The 25,941-nt window shown below is 41.2% G+C and overlaps 1 protein-coding gene across 3 annotated transcripts in view; it reads left to right on the top strand.

The window, feature by feature from the left end:
- FAM107B (family with sequence similarity 107 member B) overlaps nucleotides 1–25,941 on the top strand; it is a 61,517-nt gene that overhangs the window by 3,565 nt on the left and 32,011 nt on the right. The window contains exon 3 of one of the 3 annotated variants that reach the window (XM_064504798.1): nucleotides 20,088–20,231. In XM_064504798.1, the coding sequence (XP_064360868.1) occupies nucleotides 20,183–20,231 (49 nt within the window). In that variant the 5' untranslated portion in view covers nucleotides 20,088–20,182. Of the gene's footprint in view, nucleotides 1–2,000; nucleotides 2,032–20,087; nucleotides 20,232–22,442; nucleotides 22,464–25,941 lie in introns of those variants that run through there. The other 2 variants (XM_064504805.1, XM_064504808.1) reach the window with 2 other exon arrangements.

Below are 25,941 nucleotides of genomic sequence, written 5' to 3'. Positions count from 1 at the left end.
GAAAAGCAGTTTGGTTACCCAGCTCTGTGCGGTTAGTGGGCGACTTCTTCCATCAACAACAAACCCTTTATGTTGGTCTTTGTTAGACTATAAAAACCCCCAAATTTTTTGCAATGGAAAGTGCATAACCAAAGACACCAGCACACGTAGGAGAGAGAGAAAAACAATAGGGTGCATTTTTCTTCACCTTACTACCCCTGCCTTTAAGTAGATCGGTGCTGTGTTTCCAGCTTGCTTGCTGGCTGGATCTTTGGGGAGGTCCTTCACCTGGCCTGTTGTGCAGTTGCATGTAGGCAGGTGTCAGCACCAGGGAAGTGAAGGCTTTGCACAGCCAGCAGGGCTGGGGTGAGAGCAGGACTGCCTCACTGCCAGCCCTGCGGTTAGGTCAGATGATGTGACTGCACTTCCCTACCCTGAGGGACCAGGCTCACAATTCCTTTTAAAGGTGTTTTCTAGAACGGGTGAGGGAGCTATGTTTACTTTTGTCATGCACAGTTGCTTATGTAGCTGCTGTTTTCGCCCAGCTGCTGTTCCACTTCAGTGCGTTGGTGTGAAGAGCTGTGCGTGTTGCACGGCAGTGGGGAGTTGAGTGTAGTAATTCTCTTGTGGCAGAAGTCGTCTGGGGAATGTATGAACAGGGAGTCTTGACACCTGTCGGAAGAGGAAGGATGTGGTCAAGCAGAACCATTTCTTCCTCTTTCCATATAACCTGAAAACTTACTGGGCAGTACCTGCTACCTCTGTGTTTTATGAAGCTGAGAATACTGAAGTTAGAAGTAACGTTCGTAGTTACAACACTGAGGTTGGTAGTTGGCTGTTTCAATTGCAAAGTCTGTCATAATCTTAAGCATTACTTTCAAAACGTTTCGAACTGGCAGCTTGCCTTTTGTATTTAGGACTACACTATAAAGCCTTGTGGAGTTGAAAGGCAGGAAAGTTGCAGATAAGGGAGCAGTGGTTCCAAGTAGTATCTATAAATGAATGAGCCACAAAGACTTTGGGGTGTTTGTGTGCCATCATCTGTCCACCGGCCCCATCGTATTTTTAAATTACACTTCAGATCGGCAGTTACTCTAATTTTTTAGCCTGGGTCTGTAGTTGGCAGGGCAGAGTTTGTAGTGGCTTGGTGCAATTTGCATTCGAATATGGTACTGTTTGGCCTGGAGGTAATCGAGGCTGCACGGGTCATCAAGTTTGCACAGATGGGAGGAGAATCCTAGTTTTATGATGAGAGCAGGGAGTACAAATGCAATACCCTTTGCCTTATTTATTCTGTGTAATAGCTCCTGGATTTGCTTACATTTATTAAATTTTTCTGGCAACACGAAGCCGGAAAACTGTCTTTTGTGCAAGTACTTGCTCTTCTTCAAAGAGAGAAATAGCGGAGTCAGTTAGGAACAGAAGAACAAATTCCTTCCATTCAGATGACGTGTGTTTCTTTCATTATTTTACATTTATGCTGAAATTTCAGGCATTACACTTGTTTGCACAATAAATCTGAAATCCTCTGTTCTGTCCTCTGGCATATCTTAGGCTGTTACATTTCCTGCCCCTCTGTACCAGTTGCGCTAGAGAAATATCCTTAGAATGACTGAGCATGAAACGTACCCTTGTTATAAGGAGAGGTTTAATGGTTTGGCCAACAAGCTTGCTGCTTGTTTTGGTGGGATAGGTCTCAGTTTTATCCTCTTCCCAAGAATTAAAGTTGCCTTTCCTGTAAGTTAGAAAGCTAAAATCCACAAATCCTTCTGAAGGAGATGTCCTCATATTTGACTTTTTGGTAGAAGTGGTCCCTCAGCTTTGCAGTGTAGTATACTTTTTGGAGAGGAAACTGAGTCTTGAAACTGTTTGATATAGTGTAAAGGGAAACCTGCATTAAGTTACTTTTGCTTATTTGATTATTAAGGGTTCTCCTGTCTGTCTTAGAAGGATATTCAGTTCACCGTGTTTGTGCCAACTGGTGCTAGCTGACTCGCAGAGTCCAGTGGCATCTGCTCTGAGCTGGAGCCAACGAGATGCTGCCAGTCAAAGGTATTTCTATAGCAATGGCATTTTGTGGGTCTTTCGGTGGGTTGGCGAGAGGGGGATGATGATGGGAAATAACAGAATGATTCTTTTCTCTCCTTGCATGTACAGTGAATGGGCATTCATAAGACCTCATGTATATACACAGTCCTTTGTTCTAGTGCGAATAATAAAACAGAGTTAACAGCTCTGGGTATGCAAGATGATGTGACAAGAAGTGGGTCAAGACTGTTCTTGTGTGCATAAATGCAGTCCTAATCTAGGCCAGTGCCTGTGCTGGATGCTTCCAAACAAGCTGGAAACATTTCAGAGGAGCTGGAGTTTGTGCTGTCAGATGGGTGAAGTGCACCTCTTGCTGAGCAGAGCACTTAAGGAGGAGGATCAAAATGGATGTTCTTGAGTCACTTTGCGTGTTAATATGACTGTGCGGAAAAAGCTTTATTGTTCAGTACCTCTGGAGAACAAGGAATTTAGTTGGGGCCAAGAAGAATTTTCTTTTTACTGGCAGGATGAGTTGCTGAGTGCATGTGCTGTTTCAGCTGAAATGTATGTCTTCTACCTCAGTTTCTTTGCAAGTGTCATCAGGGAAAAAGATGCCTTTCTGAGTATCCCACTGCACTGCTGCTGCTGATGTCCTTCAGATTTTCTGCTATAGTTGAGCTCCTCAATGCCCTTCAAGGAAGAGTGCACATGGCTACCTCTGTCTGCGCTCTCCTGAGCTCTCCTGACTGAACAAGTCATGAACTTCTTACGCGAACATATTTTTCCTTCTTTAGACAATAACTTTTAAAAACTAGCTTTAGAATTAAAGAAATTTCATCTCTCTGAGAAATAGAAAGGGGGCATTTCTTGGGCTAATGCTGCATCCCATTGAAAAGATTTACAAAAATATTCCCCTGAAATTCCAGCAACTAAAAATTCAGCCCTAAAATTTGTTATGAAGACTGTAGTTTGTGAATGTTCATATCAATCAGCCTAATGTGGACAATTTATTTTAAAAGGAGTGTTACACGGTGAAGCACAGGTTACCAGTGGCCTGAGGGCCCTTCTTGCTGAGCCACTCCTGTCCAGCCACTCCTGAAGAGACAGCCCCTGCCCCAAATAATTTACAGTTTAAATAGGGAAGGGACAGTGAGTGCATGGACAACAGAGATACAAAAAGATGAAGCATCTTATTTTTGGTGACATTAATTCAGTCTGGTTTTGCAAATCCAGAATATGAAGGTTTCCTGCATCTGAGATCTGCAGTTTTGCACTGAATGCAACTGTTTGCTGGGGAGTCAAATTTTTCTGAAACTTCTGGTGTGGATGTAGTTTTATGTATAAAGGTACCTTATCACTCATGTTTAATGCCTTACAGGATAAGTTTTTACTCATTTGGCTGCCTTACAGGGGTCTATATACATTCCAGCTAGTTAAGATTTACATTTTCTCTGTAGAAGCACTAAAAAAGACATCTCCTCTACCTTGTTATCTGCTTCAAGGCAACAAATAGGATATACTGATCCAAGACAACATGTTCTTTCAATTAATGTAATCCATTTGCTAGCTTCACTTAAAAATTTATTGCAGGGTGGAGGAGCACAGGCAAATATCCTAAGCCTCTTTTTCTAAGAAAACTGGGCGTAAAAGAAAACCCTAGACCAGTGCTTTTCACTAGAAAATCTCTGTAATTGATGTCATTTTTATTGTGAAATTTTATAAGACTCATCTAAAAATGGGGGCCAGTTCTAGGTGCTCAGTCAGAGATTGATAGTCTGTCTGGTCAGTAGTGCTGGTGTATCTATAAACTACTTGGTGAAGGACTTCGGAGGAGTAACTTAGAGGAAAATATTTCAATCCCAGAAGACTTCTTGGATGCTGTGACAATGGGCCATATGAGTACCTAAGCAGCTAAACTTCTTGATAAAATTATAATTCAGGTATTTGTTTGGTGTCTTCATAATCCACTGCCATGATGTCCTGTGGCTAAGTAATTCTGCACTTCATTTCCTGAAAACTGTCATGGTGTTGCTGGCACAGGATGACTGCAGCATTCAGCCGTGGAAATGTTTTCATTTCTCTGGTGCCGATGTTGTCGTCGTAGGCTTATTCTGTGATGTACTTAGCTTCCTACCCAGCAGGATTCCCAATTTTTATAACGCTATGCTACTAAAGCTCTCCGGGTCTGCAGTACAAAATTCTTAATTGCCAAAATTTTTTAATATCAGTTCTCAGTAAAATTGTTTTACTGAGCCTTTTTTTTTCCCTCTTTCTCTCAGAATTGTGCAAGGAGAAAGACCCTCTAGCTGCTGGAGCGCAACGCTGTGGTTTGTGTTACTTTTCAGTGTTTCTCAGCATTGAGGGAAGGCTTTGTTTTAATGTTTAATTCTTTTGACTGCCATCATCTAGTAGCATACAGGGGGAGGGCTGCATTTGTAAGGCGTTGTTCTGTGCACTGAAAGGCAAGGATTTACTAAAAAGCTTTGAGGTAGAGAAGTGTGTGATTTCAAAGGAGCTTCTTCCTTCCAAACACTGACTGAAATTGAATTAGTAAGAAGCCCATCAAATGGGGTGTAGCAGGCATTGATAAACTGTGCTTCATTAAATGACTGTCCAAGGGGATTCTTCCAGCTCCTTCTTCCCTTTTTATTATTGGACTTTAATTTCTTTATTACTGGCAGCACCAAGACTAGTAGAATAAAGTATTAAAAAAAAGTTTGAGTCACAGTGGTCAGTTCACTTATTCATTTCGTTATCTCTAGTGATGAAGAAGCCTCAGCTGATTTCCTAATCAATCTGATGATTCACAAGACTTAAGACTCACCTTTATCTGCAGAGTTGCACTTCAGGGATTTTTTCCTTTTTTTCTAATAGGAAGTTGATTAGTTGACAGCTAAAGCAGCCACAGATGTATTTAATTTCCTTTCTAAATGCAGATGTTTAAAGAGTGCCATGAAGTCAAGCAAAGGTTGGATTTGGAAAGTACCAGATTACATGCACTAGTCAACAAACATCGTGTGTCAGAGATCACTCATCACTGTAAAAGCAGTGAAATAAGGAGCTTCTGCTCCCCTTCCTAGTGGGTATTTCCCTGCAGGAAGGGGACTGGAAAGAGTTCTGTGCTCTAAAATACGACTATTCAGATTATTAAGATTAAATGTCTTGATAATCAATGTGTAATTTTTTAACCTCCATAGTTAAATGCCACAAACTCAACCTAAAATATCATGGTTTGCTCAAATGGGAGGCTTAGAGCTCTATTGTAAGAAATGGTATCCTTTAGCAAGGAAAGGATATCAGAGCTTAGCAAACAATTTACCAAATTATGATCATTTCAGTTAATGAAGTTAGCCTAGGTACTTGCTGCTTAGAGTTTTATAGAGCCATTGTGTATTTAAAAAAGCAAACTGTAACTGGGCAAACAAATTCTTCCAGTGTCTGTTTGAAGTAGATAAATGTTTATTATTGTCCTTATTTTACTTATTGGGAAACAAAGGCTGAATTGATGTGCCTTCAGCTATAACCAATTAGTGGCAAGGACAGGATTTGAACTCAGGACTTTGAACCAATAAAAACAAACCGGTTGAAACATTTGAAAACTAAGTACAATGAAAAGATAATATAAACATGCAAAGCTTTGCATTTCAAGCATAGACTTATTACCCCAACATAGAAATCATCTTCCTATCAAGGCCTTTAGGCAAGTGTGCAACCTGGAAAGCTGTTTCTTGCTGAAAACAGGGTCTGGTTAGACGACGATCTCTTCCTTACTTGCCAGTTCTGTGCCTCTTACTTTGCATCTATGGAGCTTATTGGTGCTGAGAAAAATCCTAAAAACCAAATGGAATTTAAACTAAACTGTCCAATAACTGAAGTTCAAAGAAGGTGCACCAGGCAAATGCCACTTTATCTTGAAAAGGTGCAACAAAATCATGCTAGAGATTTCTGTTACTTCTCTTCTAGACAGATAATTTGTGTGAGTCACCCAAACCAGCTGCATTAAATGTGGAAATATAGCTGACTCAATGACAGCTGATTGACATCTTTGTATGGGATGTCAGATACAGCAGTTTAGGATAGGAAATGAATGATACTTCATTAAATTGCATTTTTCCCTCTGCTCTGGTCAAATATTAATTTTCATTAGAATGGGACTGAGCATATGATAAACATCTCTTATGCTTTTGAAAAATTCTTTGGATCACTGAAAGGCCATAGCCCTTACTTTTTTTTTTTTTTAAATGTCAAGAAAGGTACATCTTGAAGCACGATGCTTACTTACTTCACTAACTTGCATGCAGAAGTCGAAATAGCACCCTTACAGTGACTGCACTGTTTCAGTTTTTATTTGACGGTCTTCCCTCAGTGTGTGACCTGTTTTGAAGCTGTGAAGTACTGTTGATTTGGCTAAGGATTTCTTGTTGCAGCAGTGGTATAAAAGTGCAGAAGGATAAATGTAGTTGTACTTTACATATCCCATTTTTACCTCGTACTTGGGTTTAGAAGAAGGCATCTAGCTGTTGGAACTGGAGTGTACAGTTTGCTTCTCCCATGAGATCTTTTTGGTGTGGTCGGGAGGTAAAGGAGAAAGAGAGAATGTCATACCCGATGAATCAAGAGTAGCACTTTATATTTGAATCTATATTTTGAAATAGTGCCAATGCACGTTTTCAAATGACTTGGGGCTCTAAGGTAGTTCCAGTGGTATGCTGTATTTTCACGTTTAATTGGAATGAATCACAGGACTATTTGTGAGCTTCGTGAGAAGACTGTGGTCCTGTAAATGAGTTTGGGATTTTTTTTTAATTTTTCTGGAGAAGGATTTGGAAAGTGTTTACATTGCGGTACCTAGTGGTTTTAGTCAGTGTGTTTGCATCACTGATGAAAATGAAGAGACAGGGAGTTTTTAGTGGCATTTTTATGTAAATTTAAGCAATTTCAGACTTTCTTAATGATCATTTCATGTTTCTAAAGATACTTGGTTAAGAGGCAAAACAACTTTTTCTCAGTTTCCTGGACTGCTCAATATCTTCTGTGCTGGCTGCTGTTTGAATCAGATTCCTTTGCCTTAACTGTCTCGTGTGCTCTCTGGTGCTTCTGCTTCATCTGGATGTGAATTAGCTTCCTCTTGACTAATGGAAAACCTAAAGTAAACAAGTGATAGTGCACACGAGAGCATCAAAAGGTCCTGCAGTGAATGCATGGTGCTCTTTAAAGCAATTTAAAAATATTTCTGTATATCAATTGTTGATAGAAGAGTAGATGAATGGAACTTTAAAACATGGAATCATTAAAGTTTGGGGCATTTAAAGTCCAGATTAGATTTAAATAGGATTATTTTGAAGCCCTTAAAGGAAGGGGAGGAGAAGAGTGTGTTTGAAAGGTGCTTTCTTGATCTTTGCTTGGGGTTTATGATTGAATCTAGGGCTTAAAATTTCTATCAGTTTGGTACTGGGGCAGAAGTATCGACCTCCTCCTCAAGTTCAGTGTAGTTAGTTTAAACAACCAGGTTTTTCTGCTGTCTTCCTCTCAACCCTCAAATAATTCTGTCTGTACCCTGAGTTGTTTTTTTTTTTTTTTTAATGCACACATCTTTTAAGCCTCTTTTATGAGGAGGTTTTAATTTAATGGCATAATTCCTCTCCCCCTTCCCCAGAGTATTTTTTTTTCTGTTAAGAATATCATACTTTTTATCCAGAGGCAGCTGTTTTGAAGCTTAAATCCTGACTTTAGAAGTTAAAGGCCTTGGGCTGAAATCCAGCTAAGGTGCACAGATGTGAGTGCACTCAATAAAAGGGAGCAGAAATCTGCCTCGCAGCTGCTGCTCGTGGTGGCACCATGCTCGCTCTCCTCCCAGCCCCGTTCTGGGCTCCGTGTGTTGCTTTTGATGGGCAGGGCAGAAAGCGGAGTGAAGCTGCATGCTTTGGTACAAGCTTGTATATATTTTCCAGAGTCAAATAATGGTGCTTGGACTGCAGATGGGCTTGTGCCTGGTTCCTCTCTAGGCATGAACACAATAAGCAAGGGGGTGAAAAGTGAAGGAGACGGCAACTGGGAAAATCTTTTAGTGATATGAACTTGTCCTCAAGTGAGTAACTGGCCTGGGATTAAACTGGGTTTTTCTTTGCAGCAGAGTTAGATCTTGCTGCATTATCCAGTATAATTTTTTTTTTCAGAGTAAAAATGAAATGCTTCAGAGTAAAGGTGCCAGTTATGTAGTGGGTAAACCACAGCAAGTTTGTAAAGTGACCAAAAGTGATTCTGGCAAAAATCTGAATAAAGTTAATTGAGGTATTATTAAGTAAGAGCAGAGAGGATGTTAGAAGATTTTGAATCACATCCTTTATAATGACGGTGTGATAGAAGATGCCTTTATCCTTAAAGCTGGATTTTTTTTTTAATGTGCCAATGAAGCCACAGGTCTCATACAAGACACCTAATTTCAGGTGGCAGGCAGGCAAGTAAATTAGAGCTGACCTTTTTTTCATCATGATGTTTGATAAATTTTGCCCCAGTCTCTGGATTGGTGAAGAAGATAGGTCAGATTATGCTACTAGATTATGCTGCGAGACTGGAAAGAAAGCGATGTGTGAGAGAATTGAGAAAAAAAAAAAAAGTCTTTGTGGAATATGTTTATACCATATGTATTTTCTCTACAAACTGAAGCTGTAAAGTGTCTAGCTGAGCTGCGTGAGATAAGCTTGCATGACTTTCACACCAGCATCATGAGCTTGAACTCTTCTCTGCTGCATAGCTAAATCCCCATTGTCATCTGGTTCACATGTGGCCGACGTGGGGAATTCTGAAGTCTTGCCTTCCGTAAACCTTGACTTTGTTTTCTTGACGCTTAGCTTCTCACTGACCCAAATTCCTAGTTTTTTTTTTTTTTTAACCTACTTCCAAGGACTGTTAATCTAACAGCATTGAAATCATTCCTCTCAGAGACTTTACTCCTGGCTGGAGTCTTTCTTTACTCAGCCACCAGTTTACATGAAGTGTAGGAGAACTTTGTATCTTAGAGGCTTCAAACCCTCTGAAAAGTTGGCTGAAACCAGCCAAAACTTGAGTCGTATGTGTGTACACTGAATTTACTGTATAAACAGTCTGAGAAAGTTGGTTATCTTGAACAGGAGACCTAACATGGTCATATATATGCTTCTTGGTTTTAGAACAGTCTCTCTTTCTGGTTGTGTATTTGCTGCTTACTTTTGTGCCAAGAGGATTCCTTAACATGGCTCTTGCAGCCAGGCGCTTGCAGTCTGGTTTTGCTAGAGTCATGCCGGTTTAACTAAAATGTTTGCATCAGAATAGCAGCATAGGTTCCTTCTCCATTGTTTCTAGATGTTTTACAACATGGTTGCTAACTTTAAAAAAAAAAAAAAAAAAAAGCCTCTTGTGCAAGAAAACCACACTAATTTCCTTCAGCGCTGTTTAACTGTCATTTAGTGGGTAGCTGAGATGGGGAATACTAGTTATGCTTTCATTCTTGCTAGCTTTCTGAACAATAAGCCACATGAAAACTTTGTGAAACTGAGGAGGAGAAAACCTATGTATTTCTGCCCCTCATTCTGTTACAGTTATAAAGATGCAATGCTTATTTAACCTTCCTTCTAGAAGCTTTTTGTAACTGAATGAGCTACGGCTGTAATGCAATGACATGTGCGTAGCAGTCTTGAAAATTAGAATTTATAGGAAACTCTCATGTTATTTCAAATAGTTGTATGTTTGTAAACTTACTTCAGATCTTTGGGCTGAAAGACTAACCATTGAATTAAACATGCAGCTGAGTTGTATCACAGGAAAATAAATCTTGAATTTACATGCAATGGAAACTTAGGCACACTGGTATGAAAGTCAGTAAGCTCGCAGTGCGTGTACATTAGAAGTTTCTTAAAAAATTGCAGGAAAGGATAGCACTGGAAAGCAATTTCTTTGGATCATTTAGCCTGTCATATCACGTAGGATCAATCTTTGCTTAAATAGGAAATACTTATTAAGGAAAGCTGCTGCAGACCAGAGCTTGTGTTATAACTGTATTATCTCTGTTGACCAGTAACCACATGTTTTATCTGGTATTTTTCCCAGTGCACAAACATGCCTAATGAGTAATACACTACAAACAAATATAACAAGGGTTGATACATTTAGCCAACTTGGAGAATATAAGGATTTTTTTCCTAGTTCCTGCCTCTTGCTCTTTTATTCTAAGTTTACCTTTTTAATACAATCTTTTTCCCTGAGCACCCTAAACAAGGTTCTTTCCCATTTCTCCTACATGTTAGTCTTTCTGTGGGGATAATTATGCTGAATGATGAATTTGGGTTCCTTTTTTTTTTTTTTTTTTTTTTTAAATAGTAGCTTTTTTATTGGCATCTTTCAGGGAGTTACACAGATAATTTTTCTTAATTGTTTTTATTGGTACATAAAAAGAAGGCTAAGAGCAACATTCTGCTGGAGAAGAAAGGAGGAGGTCAGAAACATACCACTTACTACTTTCAATAAAACTTCAGTTAACTAAATGCTTTCTCTGGCCTCTTGCCTGTGTAATAAATAAAACTAGGGAGACTCTCCTAAGCCATTATTACCTGTTTTCAGAAATACTTATGTTTCCATTTCCACTTACATCCCACAGGGAAGCTGAAGAACAAATGGCTAGCAAGTACCTATATGCAAAGAAATCTTGTTTTTTCAGGTCACGTGGTTCCCGGCGTTTACACGTATGCATCGAGGTTCTGAGGAGTCATCTTTATCAGGCTAATCCGTATTTAAAACCACCTTTATATATGCAAAGTATGAAACACTGTAAGACTCCTGTTGACTTCACTTGTAAGGGCTGCAGAAAGTTGTCTTGAATTATTATAATATATGGGATGCCATCTGCACCATTCCTTGGAGAAGAAAATTTCTCTTTAGCAAACCTTGTACCTTGTAGCTTCTCATATGCTATACCATTAACCTAGTCATTGCTGATGCACGTTCTCTTTCCAGATGCTACTCAAGCCCAGCAAGTCAGGATTTAAGCTGTCAGAGCTCATTTTAGACAGCTGGGCTGCCTGTAGCCAAAGCAGGCAGCAGCTCATTTGCCCCAGGAGGGAAGACGGTCCCTATTCCAAATTTGCACAAGTTTTTCTGTAGTCCTGAGCTTTTTGCTGGAGACCGAAAGGTCTACTCGAGGCTCTAGACGATAATGAATCAGTGTCAGCACTGTCTATCAGGTGACTGTTGAATTAATGAAGAGGGGAAATAAGAACTCCTGTTGCCTTTGCTTGTTTCTTGTTACTGAATCTCCCATTTTTTGTCCTTAAGCTTCAGTCTCAGATCGTTTAACTGCAGAGCCTAATACTGAGCTGATTAGGCAGAGGTCCACAGACATAACGTAAGCGGTGAAAAGGGAGACTTGCGTTTAGGTCCTGGCTATATGGCCTGAATATCCTGTTCCCCGTGAGGAAGACTGCGTGTTACAAAAGTGCAGCCCTGATTCAGATCGCTCAGGACTGCGTCTTTCTAGAGCACTGGGCGCTGGAGCTGGAGTCATGACAGTCAAGGACTTGAAATGCAAGCTGCACATCCCCTGTTAACAGAGGTAACCAGACACAATCCCACCCTGCACAAGGGCAGAGCGTGATGGCAGCATCCACACCGCCTTTTAAGCATGGTTCTGCAGCAAAATGTGACTCAAGACTCTCATGCATCCAGGTTTTGTGGATGCAGGCCTGCCTTTGGCCGCAGGCTTAGCGTGAGCCAGTGCACTGTGCCTCTCCCCAAATCGCCTTTCTGTGCGATGATGCCATGTGGTTGTGGTGACCTTTCTCTCCGGGGCCCTGTGTTAGCTGCTGCAGGAACAGCCGGGATTACGCTCAGGTTGGCCGTACGCAATGTGGATGCTGAGAGCCACAGAGAAACTCCAGGCGACGTTACCCACGTGCTGAGCTGGTCTGTGCAACTGTTAGCAGCCTTTGGTGATAGCCAGCAGAAGGGGGTAAGAAAACATGGTCTTTAAATCCCACTCTCTGCAGACAGAGAGCGCCTTGGCAGCCATTAACTGGGAGCAGGGACTTCCCAGAGCTGCTCCTTGGGGGGCCCAGGAAAATCCATCATTTTATCCCAGGCCATTTTTTCATTTCCTGGTTCACCACTCAAATTTCTTTGAAGTGTTGTTTACATTTGCAGCTTTAAAGATGTGGAAGATGCTCTCTCATGGCACTAATACAGTGCGAGTGATTGCTTCAGAGGTGGCCTCTGTTTTGCCTCTTGCTGTCTCATCAGTCATCCGTTCACGCCTATGTTTTGTGAAATTGTTGTGTAGCTGCAAATTTTTGCTGTGCTGCTGAAGTCCATTGCTGCTTGTGGCATGGCAAAAAGTGACCTCATGTGGAGCTCAAATTACTGTTGGACCAGTTCAGATCTCTTTAATGGAAACCTTCCTTCTCCACACCCCTTTTGCAATCATATTACTTAAGTCATGAAACTTCTTCTGTTTGAGCCTTATGAAAACAAACCAAACTTCTCTTCTCTGTTAGTTACAGAACACTCTGGTTCCTTTCCCTGTTTTTGTTTCATATTATTTACTTAACTGCTGTTGGAAGAGCTTCTTGGGGTAAAAAGACACTGCTTCTTAGCTAAAGCATTTTAATTTTTCATAAAGGGAGATGTATAACTAAACTCTTTGAGTTAAATATCTGTTCCAGCTCAAGCTTTAAAGTGGAAGCATGGACCACTTCAAAGGCCAGGAAAATTTGGACATAATAGAGTATGGATGCGATAATACTTTTCAGCAGCTGTGGAAATAAAGGAAAATGTCTAACTGGTTCTGGCAAAAACTTGCATAAATTTATAATTTCGGGTGTATACATATGATCTCATGAGACAGAGTGAATTTTTGCAACCACATGTAACACTGCGTGGTATGTGAGCATCAACCCATATTTACAAAATCCTGTGGTAAGTGTCTTTTCAATTTTTTTCTGAGGCTGAGATGTGCCAGGATCTATTGTAGACCTTGTTAAGTAAATTCCACCCCTCCTTTTGTATTCTTGTTTTGCTTTTCGGCTTTCAGTGCTACTGGCTAGTCTGTTAGAGATGCTGGAGCTTGGAAACCTCAAGTTGCAAAGTCATTCATGTGAAAAAATGTTTGTACGCTTCTGACTTCTTCTCTGAACTCTTTACATTTGCTTTGTTTTTTGAGATGGTTTGATACTGTCTAAGTTATTCTGTCAGATTGTGAAAAGCTTTTTAAAATAGTGGCTCTGGTGTTTATTCAGAAAAAGCATCGGTATTTTCTGTCTTTTAAGATTTCAGTGAACCTGTGATCACTGTAGAATCATTTGAACCTGGGCTTTTTCTAATCGTTGTGTTTGACTTTTTCCATAAGAAACTTTACATGTTTTTAAAAACAAATTGAAAAGAAATGATAAAATACTTTACTGCTTACGGATTCCTGCTCTCTCCGCGTTCAGCAAATGGCTCTCACTGAGATCAACGGTTTCCTGTGTTTTATTAGCACTCCAGTTTCAGCTGGTTCTATAATCTCACATTTCTTTTCATAACTATTTTATAAGGAGAAGGACCCAATTAAACCAGTTCAAGTTTCTCTGTTACAGTGCTGTTATCCTTTCTCTCATCATAACAAACCTGCCTGTGCGCGGTGCTTTGCAAGCCTCTGGCATGTTCCCCCGCCAGTCCTAAATTTGCACTGAAAGCTTCTATAGTCCCTTATGCAGCCATATCTTTTTGACCATCTCTGCCTCCTTCTGTTCTAATGTGTACACAAAAACACACAATCCGATGTTTGTTTTGTATTTTTAGTGAGCGGAGGCCTGGGTTACGCAGTGGTTCCACCTCGCTGTGTGGGACTCTTCTGGACCTTGAAACTTCCCCAAGCTGAAACTGTGCGCTCCTCGTGTCCTCTGTGCAACTGTTAACTCCTTCTACTTTTCAGTAATGGTGACAGCGACATGCACCCACTTGTGCCAGCCCAGAGAGCTGATGCGAGGACTTGTGAAAAAAGGAGGGCAGGGAAAGCAGGTGGCAGCTGCTGCAGATAGATCAGGAGAGCTTCTGCTATACGATCTCGAGAGCCAGGTGGTTTCTGTTGTTGCCAGTAAAGGCAAGGATAGAAGGTAGGCAGGAAAGAGGGGCCATCCTCTGTCTGCAGCAGCAGTTGCTCAAATGCACATAGCTGGGCTGTAGCAGGTAGACGAGAAGAAATTCAGCTCTTTCGCTTGTGTGCCTTTTGAAGACCTTTCCAAGGAAAAGTCATGGGCAGAAGAATCACGCAGGTCACTAGAGCCTGCAGACTTTCTGTTGGCCACAAACATGAGATTTAAAATGAGGTTTCTAAGATAAAACAGCAGCAAGCTCTCCATGAATCTGATACTGCTGTGGGTACCTAGGGTGTGATAAAGCCGCACTGCTGTGTTTTCACTGCTCCACTATTTAATCAAGTGCGGACACCTCCACTACGTTGCACTTTGCTTTTGTTGTGTAAGCATCCTGCCACCGTGGTGCTACGGGAGTGAGCCTTATCCAGGATAAGGTCAGGAGAGCGTACTGTATACCCCCTGTTGGAGAGGTACGTCTTTAAGGCTCATTATAAAGTCAAGATTGAACAAAACCTGTTTTAGGGTGGAATGCCAGCAGCTTCAGCGTGTCTGCTTTGAGATATTGAAATATTTTCTTGAATGTACGTAGGGGGTAGGTATCTAGCACTGGATAGATCGAAACATCAATTTAAATTGGATTAGAAATAGAAGGGGGGGGGAGAGTCTTGTTTGTGAGTAAGTTTAAAATAAATTTAAAGTGTAGCCATAATGAAAAATCCAGTCTAGCTTAATGTGTCTTCTCCCCTGCCCAGTTTAACCAACATAGGATTTATCTTTCTGTGAACATTTGTGACCTGTTGAAATTTTCCTGGTTCGCAGGTTGGAACCAGGTTTTCTTTGAGCATTAAGCAAAATTTGACAGCAGGCTCTCTATCTAATTCAGAGAGGCTATATCCTTGATTTTATTTTGTTCAGTGAATTCAATAACTAGCTCTTTCAGTTCAGTAACGAGTTCTTTTGAACTAGAAAGTGAGATTACGTTAGTTAGAAAGTGATGAAGGGTTTATAAAGTCAGGAACATGTCAAGATAGAAAAGGATAAACTCTAGCAGTTCTGGAATCTGGAATCATGACCAGAAATAATCCAATTGCTAACTTTAATAATTCATTTGTTTTATAAATCTGACCTATGAACAAGCTGTGTCTTGCATTTTGTTCCCACCAGACTTCAGATGATTTTATTTAACTAATTAAAATCAGTTTTACTCTGCCTTCGGTCACATTTCTAAATGCAACTTTGATACAAATAACAGCTGAAAATTTGTTCACTTGGAACATTAGAATGGAGTCGTTTTCCATGTTGTAAATAAAGAATTTGAATGAATGTATGTTAATATATGCAGCCCATTTAATTAATGCATCTTATCTGCTTGTTTAGCAAATAAAAGGCTCCTGTCACAGCAACCCTTCCGCAGAGAATAACCGAAACATAGGAAGTGCTGCAAACATTTAATGATCAAGATTTCTGCTCAGATCATTTTGATTTCAGAGTACATTCAGCTCTGGAATGCAAATTAACACCGGTGTTTCCTCCTCTGATGTGTTTCTTTGAATCCTTTTTAGCTGAAGTGAAAACGGAGGCGGGGGATTATTCTGAGTGTGCATGTACTTGGCTCTTGGTGTAAAATACTGAAACCCACAGACTCGCAGCTGCCTCTGGCCGCGCAAGGAGACGTTTGTACGTGCAGGTCGTGAAGAACCTCTGTGGTCTTCCAAGGAAAGACCACGCTGGGTAAAAGCAAGATTGAAAATCGAAACTTGCTATGACCTTTCTTAAATCTGATAGGCAGCTGGACAGCGGGAACTAGTCATACTAAGGGTGTCTTAGAACTGGTTTGAATTCGGTTTTGAAGGTGAGGGTATGTCAGTGCTTTAAAATTTTGGATTAGCACCACCAAAGTTAGTAAACTGTAATCTAACATCAGATTCTGGCAAGACACCGTCTGATCCATAACAGGCCTTACGCGAGTTAAAACAGACGTGGTTTGGGATCGGCTGAAGCGTATTTAGACGACTTTCACGGCGCATCCGTGGCAGGTGAGGGAATGGTATGAGTGTGAGAGATGACTTGCTCCCTTGGGCGTGGGGTTGGTGTAGACTCAGCTGATAGCAGGGCCGTTACTTACACGTGTTTTGGCAGGTCGGTTGAGATCGAGTTGGAGAAAGTATGTCAGCGACATCAGTGCAGCCGTGGTTTCTGAAGGGTTCTTGCTGATGCTGTACCAGTGCCTCCCTCCGGGCTTCGGGAGTGCCGCTGGGGAGTCTTCTGCACAGGTCCCCTTCCTGGCTCCCTGAGGCTTTGCAGACCATCATTTGATACCGTTCGCTTTCCCGTGTCGCCGCAGGTTGGCATCCTGCGGGTTGGCATCCCCCCCAATTGATATTCATTGATATTCATATTTGATATTAACAAAATCACAGTACGTTAAGTAGCGTTTTCAATTTCAACTTCATGTTTCAATTTTAATTGTTGCCAGGCCGGATTTGAAAGTGTTTCTATCTAAAAAGAACACCAAACCAGAGGGAGAGAGACTGCTGGTAAGATTACTACATAAAATACGGACAAATGGGATTATCTATCTTGGAGGATGGGGAGAGGGAGAGCGTAATGTATGCAAGCCAAAGCCTCTTTTCATTCTTTTGGCATATTAATTATGGATTAAAATTTACAGTTAGAACAACAGGATTTAATCTGTTAGCTGAATTACAGCTTTATAGTTAAAGTATGTGAAATAGACTTTAGGTGGGTATAAATATTCAAAACAAATATCAAAAAAAAGGAAACAAAAGGAGAGAGAAGGGAGAGAGGCAGGAGGCAACTGTTGGACTGTTTTTTTTGTAAGGCTTCGAAACCAGGACTTGTGGATTCAACTGATTTTTCTTCAGCCATTTGGAATATTGAATATTGTCTTTTTAAAAATTATTTTAAATGTTTTTGAATCAAATGAAATGTATCTTACCCAAAGCCTTTCCTTTTGTATTTCATTTTTTAATTGAGATTTTTAGTTAAAATTGTAAGCTTTTTCCTTTTTAAAGAATCATTTTGTTTAATAGGAAAAAACATTATGTCACAAAATAGTATTTCAAGACTTGTTCCGGATTTGTTTTAAACTTTGAATCAAACAATTTGACTACGACATGATTCTGTACAGTGTTCCTCTTAGCTGAAAGCTGAGCTGGGTGGTTGTTTCTTTTTTTCCCCCCCAAGTGAAGTTTTATCTGAAAAATGTTACCCAGTTTCCCACAGGAGCTTTCAATTCCCATTAGTGGTTTAAAGAGCCTGTACAAGGAACAGGGCACAAATGCTGGATTTTTGGAATAGCTCACTGAATTGTGAGCAGTTTTAGAGGAAAAAATGTTTCACAGTTTTCCATGCAAATGTTGCAAAGTTGAATTCAAGAATATGCCTAGATCGAATTGGCATGACACTGAAATTCAGGCAACTATGAGGCAAGGTGTTGGAAAAAAATATCCTGTTCTATGCACTACACCTATTCCCAGGTAAGGAAGATGGATTTTGCTTAAATTTATTAATCTCAGTGCGTGCTTTTGTTGTATTGAAATCCTTCCCAATCTTGTAGAGCACTTAAGGAAGATCCTGGACTGGAACCTTAGCTGTTTTACGTTGGTACAGGCCAACAAAAGTCAGCGAAAATTTGTATATAGTAAACATGAAGCATATCCTAAGAGTGATTTGTGGAGTGGGACTTGGGCTCTTTGGGCTCTATTTATGATCAGTTGCAGTTAGCACACTGTGGGGGTAGGAAGGATAAAGAAGGGAAAAACCATGCAACGTGCTATCTTTTTTTTCTGGGAATGTTGAAAAACAACAGCATGCTCTTTTCTGTCTGTGTTTTGGGTCATCATCCTGTCTCCCATGCCTTGCAAGTGTGCAAAAGTGCCATTGTAAATACAAACGGAAGTCTAATTCAGAGGTGGAAATGTCTGATCAAAAACCAATGTACACCTAATGTAGCTGACCACAGGGGGTCAAGATGAAAACTAAATATGACGGTATAAAGTTGTACTTCAAAACTGTGTGTCTTGGGGTAGCCACAGTGAAGTTGTGCAATTTGTCTGGCTTGTTACCTAGTTAAATAGGCAACAGAGATGTGCGTGCTACATTGGAGCTATAGCCAATATAGAAGACTATTTGAAAATTTAGGCTGCAGAAAAGTGCATTACTTTGCTCTAGAGCACAAGAGGCCTTGTTGTGTACTAGAGCTTCGAGGACACTGAGGAGTGCTGTCAGGACACCAGTACTGCCCCTGTGGCCATGCTAAGTCGAATGCTGTAGTCCATGTTTAAATATATAGTGACTGAATAAAACAACGCATGGAAGGGAGAGGAAGAGAATCACACTTTTATGCAAAAAGCATTGTCCTTTAACTATTAAAATTTTAATGCGTCATTCTCAGTATCGTGTCACGTCAGTGCTATCAGCACCTGGCAGTTTCTTCAGTGTTTATGTAGACCTAAATTCATCCCCTCTAGCACTGCACATCTAACTGAAGTGTCTCTATCCTCTCTTGTTGGTGAGTAAGATGCCTTTAGGAGGTGACTCAGGGCGAAGCTGAGCTGGGCAGATGCCTCCAGAGGGTGACACCTCTTCAGCTGCGGTGAACTTGGCTCAGCCGGTTCTGGGGCACGTTTGGTGCCCAGGTCAGGTGGGAAGAATTCGTGCCTGTGGCAGCGGTGTTCATTGACTATACCGCTGGTATCCTATCTCATCCTAGGCTGGCTTTCGATAAGGCTCTAGGCTCTTGATTGAGTTTTGAGGACAACAAAGGGTTTTTGGGGTTGTTTTGGGTTTTTTTTTTGGTCTTTGAAGCCCTTTGAAGGGCATTTAATAATGTACATGCCTTCTCCTTGGAGAAGTCAAGGATCACTGAAAGACAAATTAACTAATTAACTAGGCTTATCAGATGAAAACATACCCTAATTTGCTTTGTGATTTAAGGCAACAGACCACGTCAGCATGTATAGCAGCCATCTATTAAATGGCTTCAACATCAAAACACTTGTTTCGAGGATAAGTTTTCTTTTGTTTTACATGGTTTATGCTGCATTTTGGTTCTTGAGTTCTGCATGTGGCTGTCTCCTGTGACCTTTTTGTAAAGGACCTGTGCATGTTTCTGCTATTTCTCATGTATGTACTTCTGTGCAAGCTTCACCTGGGGGCAGGTCTGTGTTGTTCCCCCCTCCAGGCTTAGGAATAAATCAATCATTATTTTAGGAAACTTTTACACAGTGATGGAACCTATTAAGTGTGAGGTGTTTATAGGATATCCATTGGATTATTGATCTTTTGGGTCTTACTTTTGCCATATCAGCTTTTTCCTGTTACCTCTTTTTCTTATTTCATTCTGTGGTATGTTGTACATACTCTACAAACACAGCAAATTGACAGCCTCTGAGTGGGAGGATATTACAGTATATTCCTGATCAGATGAGGTCTCCTGGCTCTGTGTCGTGTAAATCCTAAATAATGCAGAGAGCTTTAGGTTCAAGTGCAATTTTAATAATAAAATTTACCCTGTGCTAAATTCCTGGAGATCTTAGTCTCTGTAACAGCAGTCCTCATAACTGGTCAGATTAAGATTATTGTTGACTTTCAGAGGTTTGCTAAGGCTGAGTCTTGTTTGCTTCTCTTCGGTATTCTCTTACTGATTCAGTAAAATATGTTAATCATAGCTTTGTCATATCTGGACCTCGCCTTTGTGTACTGAGAGGAGTGGTGATTTACTGACACCCTTAATTCCAAAATGACCAAATATTATGCTAAGTGCAATGGCCAGCGTTTGCTGAAGTTGATAAACCGCCCGCAGTGGAAGTAGACGGTTAGTCTGATAACAGCAAAGGAACAAGGATGACAGGATTTACTGGTTCGGAGAAATGGGTAGGTGTTAATGTTAAGCAAAGAATAAGTAAGCATATAATGGACAGCAGTGGAAGTAACTGCACTTGCTTCTATTCACAGCGATTTCGTTCCCGTATTCTTTTCTTGGTTGCAAAACTGGATTCTAACTTCGTGCAGACTTAATCTTCCCCTTCCCCTTCCCGGTTAGTGTGGTGATGGACACAGCTGCTGCCGCTAATGAGCCCACATACTGCACAAAGCCGGGTGAGACTGCAGTTTACTGTTGGGGTGCCAAGCCCTGCTTAATCAAGCCTCTTTGGGGGGGGGGGGGGGGAGCTGCAGTGGGGTATGCATTTTGTGATGGTGATAGAGCCTGTTAGATTTCAAAAATGCATTTTCCTTCCAGAAGAACGATAGTGTTTCCATGCAGCTGCGTGCTGTGCTTAAGGTTGTATCACCATTTCTACTATAAAACCCTTGTTTCCAATAACTATGCTGTGCAGCACTGCTGCTACAAAGTACTTAGCAGAAAATGGTTTTGTTAAGACTGAAAAGAAAAATTATTCTGTCCCTTCTAATTTTATGTTCACTGAAAAATATTAGAAGGGAAGAAACCCTCCATGGGCTTGATTGAAGTGGGCTGCGATGTAGCTGAAGATGCCTGCGATGAGAAGCACGTCTTTGGTGTCGGGGTGGGCGTGTGGGGAGGGTTAAAAGTGGAGTGGAAGAGCATTTTTCCGGAGTTAGGGACTGCTAAGTTAGTGGCGTTAGCCTAAAGCAGTAACATGAGGCTTGTGCGGTAAGTAGGGGTATGAGTGACTGTAATATCATCATACTGGAGTTAATTGCCACAGTGCAACAGGCTTCTGCCAACAGTAGGTTCTCGCTGACAAAGTGGAGGAGTCAGCTGGCAGGAGCTGGAGGGAGGGACTGGTTTTGCAGTTTTTTTTTTTTTCCAGCCCTATATTGCTGTATCAGGTGACTTTGCAAGCAGGGTTGGCAGTCTGTTTTCACTTCAAACTGGTGGTGTTGCATATAACAAGGAATTAATACAATCATAGTCCAAATGGGTGAACAATTGAAACCTCACCCCAAGGAAAAATGGGAAGCAATTTATCTATGTTGTCTTTTTTTAATGTGGTTGTGGTCGGGGGGAAGGCAGTGAAGAGCAGCTCTGGCTTCCTTTATTAGGCTTGGTGCTAGAGATGTTTATTTTGTGTTTTATTTATAATTCCCTCTTGCTTGAAAGCAAATCTCTTGGATCTCTACTGGTGACATATTCATGTGACTTGCAGTAGATTTTTCTGTGACTTTGGATCACATAATTCACAAAAAATGTAAGAGGAAATTAATGGAACATGTGAATGTACTCTTTAATGTTAGGTTTTCATTTTTACTTTCTTTACCATAAAGTTTTCATGAGCTCTAAGTTAAACTGTACTGCAGTTACTCTTTGTCTAGGGTGAAACACTGACTTGCTTTTTTTTCCCCCTCTTTTTCCCCATTTTTGAATGTTTCCTTTCTCTTGGTCTGCAAAACTGTAATTTCTAGATGTTCCATGAGATAGTGTTTGCTTGCTCACACACTCGGATCTAAACTCATGATTCAATTGAGTGGAAAAGGAAGCCTTGAGTTCATCAGCTGTGTTATACTTAGTGGATGAAAACTTCGTGGCTTTTTTGAGGGACTCGTAGCGCTGGCCGTGTGGGCTGTTGCAGCAATTCAGCAGTGCGCAGTAATATCCAGTTCCTAATTGAAAGCGTATTAAAAAAAGAAGTGCTGTCTTTGCTTGACTTCAGTTCCACATCATCTGTATTAATATCCAATTTCCTTTTTTTTTTTTTAATGCAGATTAAATAAGTAGTTGGGTTAGGGCTAATAAAGCAAATGGTATGTTAGATTTTAGAGTGAGACGATGCTGAACAGACTTATTCAGCCTACCTCTTTTTGCCAATCAGACTTTGTTTTTTCACAGTTTTTGGTAATAGTTTATGCGTTTGGTGGATTGCTTATTAAAGAACTACTGTGAAAAACCAGAGGTGAATCATCAAAAACCACTTCAATTATTAACAAAGGCAATATACTTACTTTTTTAAAGACAGCGGACTTCAGGCTGGAATCACATACAGAACATAATTGCACTGTTCTCGGCCACAGATACAAATGTACTGGGCTTAAAAAGGAGAATAAATACATGTGAGCAAGAGAGACTCTTGGGATTTATCTTTCCCACCAAAGTTGTGGGATCTCTTTTGCAGTGATAGAAAACTCAGCTGTCCCCTGAGAGCAATGACCGTGAGTCGAGAAGAGCAGTAAATGGTCAAATGTGGGAGGGCTAATCCCTGTGCCGCTTGCTGAGACTTGCATGGTTTGCTTTAGTTTCTGGTGCCACCTAAGCTCTTGTAAAGAGCAAGTAGCTCGATTTCTTTGCACGTTTCGGTTCCTCGTCTGACGAAATACGGAAGCTTGATCCCCGCTCCGCAGAGCGCCGTGAAGGTAACTTGGCAAGCGTTACGTGGCTGGATGCAGACTTCTGCTCCTAAATTTAGCCCTGGGCTGCCGCTGTGGCCGGTGGGGTGGGGAGAGGCATCTCCAGAAGGCGATTCCAGAAAGCACTCGTTTCCCTCGCTGGGCACTGCTAAGTATGTATGAGCAAGCGAATGTGAGTTTTCTGGGAGCAGTGGTGTATCCCAGCTCTCTTCCTGAGCGTTACGGCCTTTCTCTGTTCTGTTTTGCGTGTGCAGTTGTGCATAGAGGCACCTACGATTGCATCCAGGAGCTGGCATCACCAAGGCTGGGGCTGCACAGTTTTGTGTATTTTTTTTTCCTGTATTGCTGTAGTGAGACCACCTCTAATAGCTCTAAACGTGCTATTTCAGCAAGCACAGATACCTCTGCCTGTAAACTTGGGACACGTTTACCACTCACGTGGACATCAAAACTAGAGGCTCCCCAAAGAGGGATTCAGCTCAGCACTGAGTTGCCATCGCTGTTGATAGCAGTAACTGGCCCAAAGCACAAGTACATGCTCTATATTACAGTGTGGTTTTCTTTCTTTTAAAATGAATCACAGGGCACTAGCTTCCTTACAGGTGCTCGGGGACTCTGCAGTGCTTTATCGGAGCGGCCCTTTGGCTCTTGCCTCTCTGGTTCTGCTGTTTGCTCCTCCAAGGCACTTTAAAGATTTATGCGTTCACGTGAAGAGCATCTTTCGTAGCCTTTTGCGTTGGAGGCTGAGCTCTCTAACATATTCCTGCAGTGCTACAAGCTATAACAATAACGTATTATGAATTCCTTTTTTGAACCTGTATTCTTGGGGTGTGTGTGTGTGTTTATCTTTATCTCTGTATAAATGTATATGTGAAGGAATGTGTATGTATATGCATGTGGGTATATATACACATACACACAATGTGGAGATGTTCATAGGAAGAAGAGGGAATAATAAGCATGTTGCTTGCTTGTCAAGGGAAATCATCCTAAAAGCTGACTACCTTTTAAGAGCAAAAAAACTCTTAAAAATGGAAAAAATTTGCTGTCTGATGAGAAGTTCCATGTTCATTTAAACACTAAGTTGACCTGAATTGAAGGAGCTGTGAGAAAGTGTGCTACGAAAGCCACTTTTCTCAAGACCTAAGTGCTTTTAAGCCTTGAAAAATGCATCTCATGCATGCCTGTCTGCAATGCTAAACATCTTTAGGATAAATGTAGATTAATGAAGTGGCTTGAGTGTGCGTGCCTGTACATGCACTTAACCTACGTGGATGATGAACTGAGTATATGAATGCTTCATTACAGGGAGATAGAGGCGTGTCTGAAGCTTTTAGTTTGAATGAAGAAAGCAGGGACCGGCTTTCATATGGGTCCAAGTTGCGCTTGCCTCTCTCCTTGCTGGGATCCTGTCGTGCATTGACAGTCGGAGCTCGTTCCTCTCCGAGGGAGCAGATGGGGATTCTTGAACTTGGATCAAATTCCTAGAAAGTCGCTGCAGTGACATTTTATGAAGGTGTGAGAGGGAGGGGGAATTTGGATGGCAGAGGGTGCAATAGCAGAGAATGATGTAAGAAAGAAGCAGCAACACTTTTCTTCGCTGTGTTCAACACTGTGTTGATGACTGCCAATATAAAATATTTCAGCGTGGTAGAATAAATTCTTTTCTTCCTTGCTAGCTAGGTTCAATATCAAATGAATCTTGGTTGATTTTTTTTTTTCTTTCCCCCTCCCTTGTAATTAGTTCAGAATTCTAATTCTTAACGACACTTTCAAATTGGGGCACTCTAATATTTGATTCTTTTTTCAATTCTGCCTAATTCCTATTTGTATGGGAATTTTGGGATTTTGAAGGTTTTTTTTTTTTTTTTTTTCTGACAAGACCTATAGAAAAGATTAGGTCTGAGAGCTGCATGCACGTATTTCCCATTCCCCTTCCACCCCCTGTTCATGCCTGCCCGTTTTCCCATGGTGGCAGCGTTGCCGATACCCTCCTGTGGACCCTGGGGGGAAGCTCTCCCACATCCCAAGTGATGCGCGAGTGCGTCATCACTTTTGCACCAAAGACCTGAAGTGTTTAAAAAGTTCGGACAAGAAGGTGACTTTGACTCTGGATATTATCAAATGTAAGAAGGGAACAAGCAGAGATATGCATGAATGTTATCGTAATTGAAAGGTTATAGGAAAATAATCTCAGATATTATGTTTAGTAACAATAAGTACAAAACTTTCCAGATGGAAATATGATTCCTCTGCCCCTCCCCATGTTCCCCAGTCGTGCCCCACTCGCAGCCTATTCTCACTTGCAAGTTGGAGTGGTAATCCTGTTTGCCCACAGCTTTCCTGGCTGAGCTTTTCTGGCTTTGCTTGAGGGGTTAGATATTTTGCAAGCAACCTGGCAAGTTGGTTAATGCTAATTTAAAACATGCAGTGTTTAAGAGAAGAGTGTATGCTCCTAAACACAAAATAGCTGCTAAACACAAAATCCTCTCACTTCTCTTAAAGCATTAAATATTCACACCAGAAAATGTCTGGTACCTTTCCTTTAAAATGTGTGGCTTTAGCCTCAGTGCCAACAGGTTTTTGTGTTAGGTAGAAATTGCTGTATTATATCAGACTAGAATTTTCTTATTTTTCTTTTAGACCTCTATTTGTGAGATGGGCTTTTCGAAGGAAAGCTGAGTGTGTCTTTTGTTCTAGGTAGCATTAGCTTCACAGGTGCAAAAACCGTCTGTGTGTCTCTGTGTGTGAAAACACCTCTGCTGAGTCACGGCTTTGGAAGTGATTTGTACTTGGCAGACTTCAATATTGTGCACGTTTCCCCCCCTGCTAATTTCAGTTTATTAGTTTTCATTGCTGGAACAGTGAAACAAATGATATTGATTATTTATTTATTAATGTGGATCTCACGGACCAAATGAGATGACGTAGCAGAAGGTTAAAAAGAAAGGGAATTATTCCTAGTGGGCGGGGAGATCTGTGCTGTTCTGCAGCATCCAGCAAGAAAATTGGCCGATGTGTAGGCTGCAAACCTGGTATCAATAAGCACAGGCTGTTTGAGTTATTATCTGTAATACCCCGCTCCGACAAGCACGAACTAGTCTTGCGTGCCTGTCTCTAGTGCGTGAGTCATTTGCCACTCTCCTGAATGCACCCGCTGGTGTGTCTTACTGATGCCTTCCTACCCCGTGTTTCTTTATGAGGAAAACATGGGAGTAGGTAAGTCATAAAACATCCCATCGCGTTGCTTGTTGCAGCCAGCACCGAGGGTGGATCGAGAGAGACGCTGGTCCTGGATGAGACACTTTGCCATTTGGTATTGCTGTGTCAGCAAACCAGGAGAGCAATATAGCTATAGGTGCATCAAAGAAAACAAGAGGAACAGTCAGCTTTTCAAGCAAAATGTTTAAGCCATGCTAGGCAGCTGCTTTGGAGCTAGCAAGACAACTTGTGCCTATGAGACTAGTCCTCTGCGTGCGGTAGA

This window comes from Dromaius novaehollandiae, chromosome 1 (genome assembly GCF_036370855.1).
Source record: "Dromaius novaehollandiae isolate bDroNov1 chromosome 1, bDroNov1.hap1, whole genome shotgun sequence".
Classification (NCBI taxonomy): Eukaryota; Metazoa; Chordata; class Aves; order Casuariiformes; family Dromaiidae; genus Dromaius; species Dromaius novaehollandiae.
This window is presented reverse-complemented; position numbering and strand designations above follow the sequence as displayed.